Source organism: Trachymyrmex cornetzi, unplaced genomic scaffold, assembly GCF_001594075.2.
Source record: "Trachymyrmex cornetzi isolate Tcor2-1 unplaced genomic scaffold, Tcor1.1 scaffold824, whole genome shotgun sequence".
NCBI classification, from domain to species: domain Eukaryota; kingdom Metazoa; phylum Arthropoda; class Insecta; order Hymenoptera; family Formicidae; genus Trachymyrmex; species Trachymyrmex cornetzi.
The window spans coordinates 32,873-35,438 of record NW_017300163.1 but is presented as its reverse complement, the minus strand read 5'-3'; the positions used below and the strand labels follow the sequence as shown (position 1 = coordinate 35,438).

Below are 2,566 nucleotides of genomic sequence, written 5' to 3'. Positions count from 1 at the left end.
TCCAACAGTGGATCTATCAACATTTAACTCTTTTGACAACCTATCGAGCGATAAATATGAATCTTCTTCGAGTAATGCTTGCAATTCTGCATCTTCAAATTTTTTCGGTGCACCTTCGCGTTCTTTGTCACGCACGTCAAAGTCACCACTGTTGAATCGCCGAAACCATTCTTTACAACTGGTTTTCGATGGAGCATTCTCACCGTAAACATCTACGAGCAAACGATGCGATTCTGCAGCACTTTTCTTTAAAATAAAATAATGGAGTAAAACTTCCCGCAAATGTGGCTTTTTTGGAATAAATTCCGACATCTTCAACGCAAAAAAAGTTACTCTTTTTTACGCTTCGAACGAATGCCAACTATTGGGCTCAAAAGTTTGAACACAAACCTTTCAAACACATGTGTTGCCGTTCTATCAAACACACAAGCAATGCTACTAACGACATCTTTCTACAATGGGCGGAAACTTATTCCCTACCCAATATAAAATCCAAAAACCTTAAAATGATGAAAGAAGGAAAGAGGAAAAGGCTTAGAAATGTTCAAATAGCAAAAAAATTATATTTATAAAACAAATAATTTATTTATATATTACTTATTACTTGCACGATTATATGTAAAAACATATTCGTCATATGTATATAAAATACACACGGATTCGAGTCAAGTAAATATTTTCATTTTTTGCACGCGCGATAACTAAAGAAAAATAAAATAAATTACTGTGCGTGTGTGTAATTAACGCAACTTATATAAGTCTGTGATAATAATTAATCTTTTTAACATTCGGACTGAAACATGGGAGCGATCGTCATGAGAGCTGCTCATAATACAATGTAAATACAGCACAAGAGAATAGACAGACATCATAGAAAATAAACTATAATGAAATACGATGAATATTGACCTAAAATATCTTTTTCAAAAAATTTGAGAAAAAATTATATGCATTTATTTATTTATTATAACAGATATGTATCTATATATAATTATCTGATAATTTTATTTATAATATAGAATTTAATAAACAAATTGTCTGTCGCCTATTATTCTCAATAAGATATATTACTTTCGAAAATAGAAGTTATTTCTTAAAACGTGCACTAAAGAGCTGTTTTATAATATATAAAAATCATTGTTTCGAAAATTATATTACTTACTATTTACAGATATTTATAGATTTTATATATATATATTTAATACAAAAGATATTTACATATATTTAACAAATATAAGTTAATAAATATATACATATCTTCTCTTCAAGAGAGACTTTAGTATTATGATCCTTATTCACAAAAAAGATATGTATTTAATTCGCAACAATTTAACATTTTTATAATTATATTAATATTCTTTCTTCGTACATTTTAATAAATTAGTAATGCAAACAAGCGCGAACCTTTTAGTGGTTTTTATTTTACTTTTCTTGAACAAAGGAATTGGCAATAATTCTATATTTACATTATAAGAACAACAGCATTTAAATAAACGTAAATGTATTCAAAACATAGATTCTGCAGAACGAGTACAATTTGTAGGATTGGAGGAACTACGTGCTAATTTTTTGCGAGACAGCCTTTTAAGTAGAGTTATTATCTCTATAAAGTCAAGACGTTTCTTTGCATGGTATGACCAGCAATACATTAGAACATCCTATAAAAAATTTATAAGATTTCTATAATTTATAAATAATGTATAGACTAGTATATAAAATTTATAAATAAATCATTATATGTATAGAACGTATAAATATGCACAAATATGGTCTAATTTTTATATGTACCTTTACATCACGGGAAGCTTGCAAATATGATAAAGATTGTTTCATTCCTTTTCCGACTTGCCAAATAATAGCTTCGGTAGGTTGACCTCTAAAAGGCCATTCTCCACACAATAATTCATACCAAATAGTCCTGTCAAAAAGTACATTTTTAAAATTTCTTATTATTTATTATATTTTTTGTACATACACGCGCGCGCGCGCGCGCGCGCACACACACACACACACACACACACACATATGGGTGTTTGAATAAGTTCCTGCTGTTTTTTAAATAAAATTTTGCTTTTAAACGTTTGTTAACATTGAATGTTGATTAATCAACATGCCTCTAACAATTCTTTCAGCATTTGACATTTCATCAAATAATGCTTCCAGTTCGGTGTATTTTCGGTGTAAATTCACATTCTTTATTTTTTATCGAAATCATCACTTCTAAAGCGTTGCGCGTTAAAACCATTCTTTCGAATAGAGCATGCTCCCCATACACTTCCACAAGCAAACGATAACTTCCAGCTGCACTTTTCTTAACAATACAGTAAAACTTCCCGCAAATGCTGTTTTTTTGGTACAAAAGTCGATGTTTTCAATGCAATGACAAAAATGTTGTTTACACGTCCATCAAATGTTATATACTAAATATGAAAACTTGTGTATAGTACTTTCAATTTGAAAGTTTCAAATACAATAGTTGCCACTGGAATTCTACGTATGTAGTACTCGTGACGTCTCTTAGAAAATGGCGAAAACTTATTCAAACACCCTATATATACATATATAT

General features: G+C 29.6%; 1 protein-coding gene across 1 annotated transcript in view; it reads right to left on the bottom strand.

Moving 5' to 3' along the window:
• Positions 1-1,387: 1,387 nt before the first annotated feature.
• The window catches only part of ksr (kinase suppressor of ras), a 9,257-nt gene continuing 8,078 nt past the window's right edge, over positions 1,388-2,566 (bottom strand). Inside the window, exons 15-16 of the mRNA XM_018519231.1 lie at positions 1,789-1,918; positions 1,388-1,658 (exon numbers count right to left, since the gene is read on the bottom strand). Of these exons, the coding sequence (XP_018374733.1) occupies positions 1,506-1,658; positions 1,789-1,918 (283 nt within the window). The 3' untranslated portion in view covers positions 1,388-1,505. The remainder of the gene's footprint in view (positions 1,659-1,788; positions 1,919-2,566) is intronic.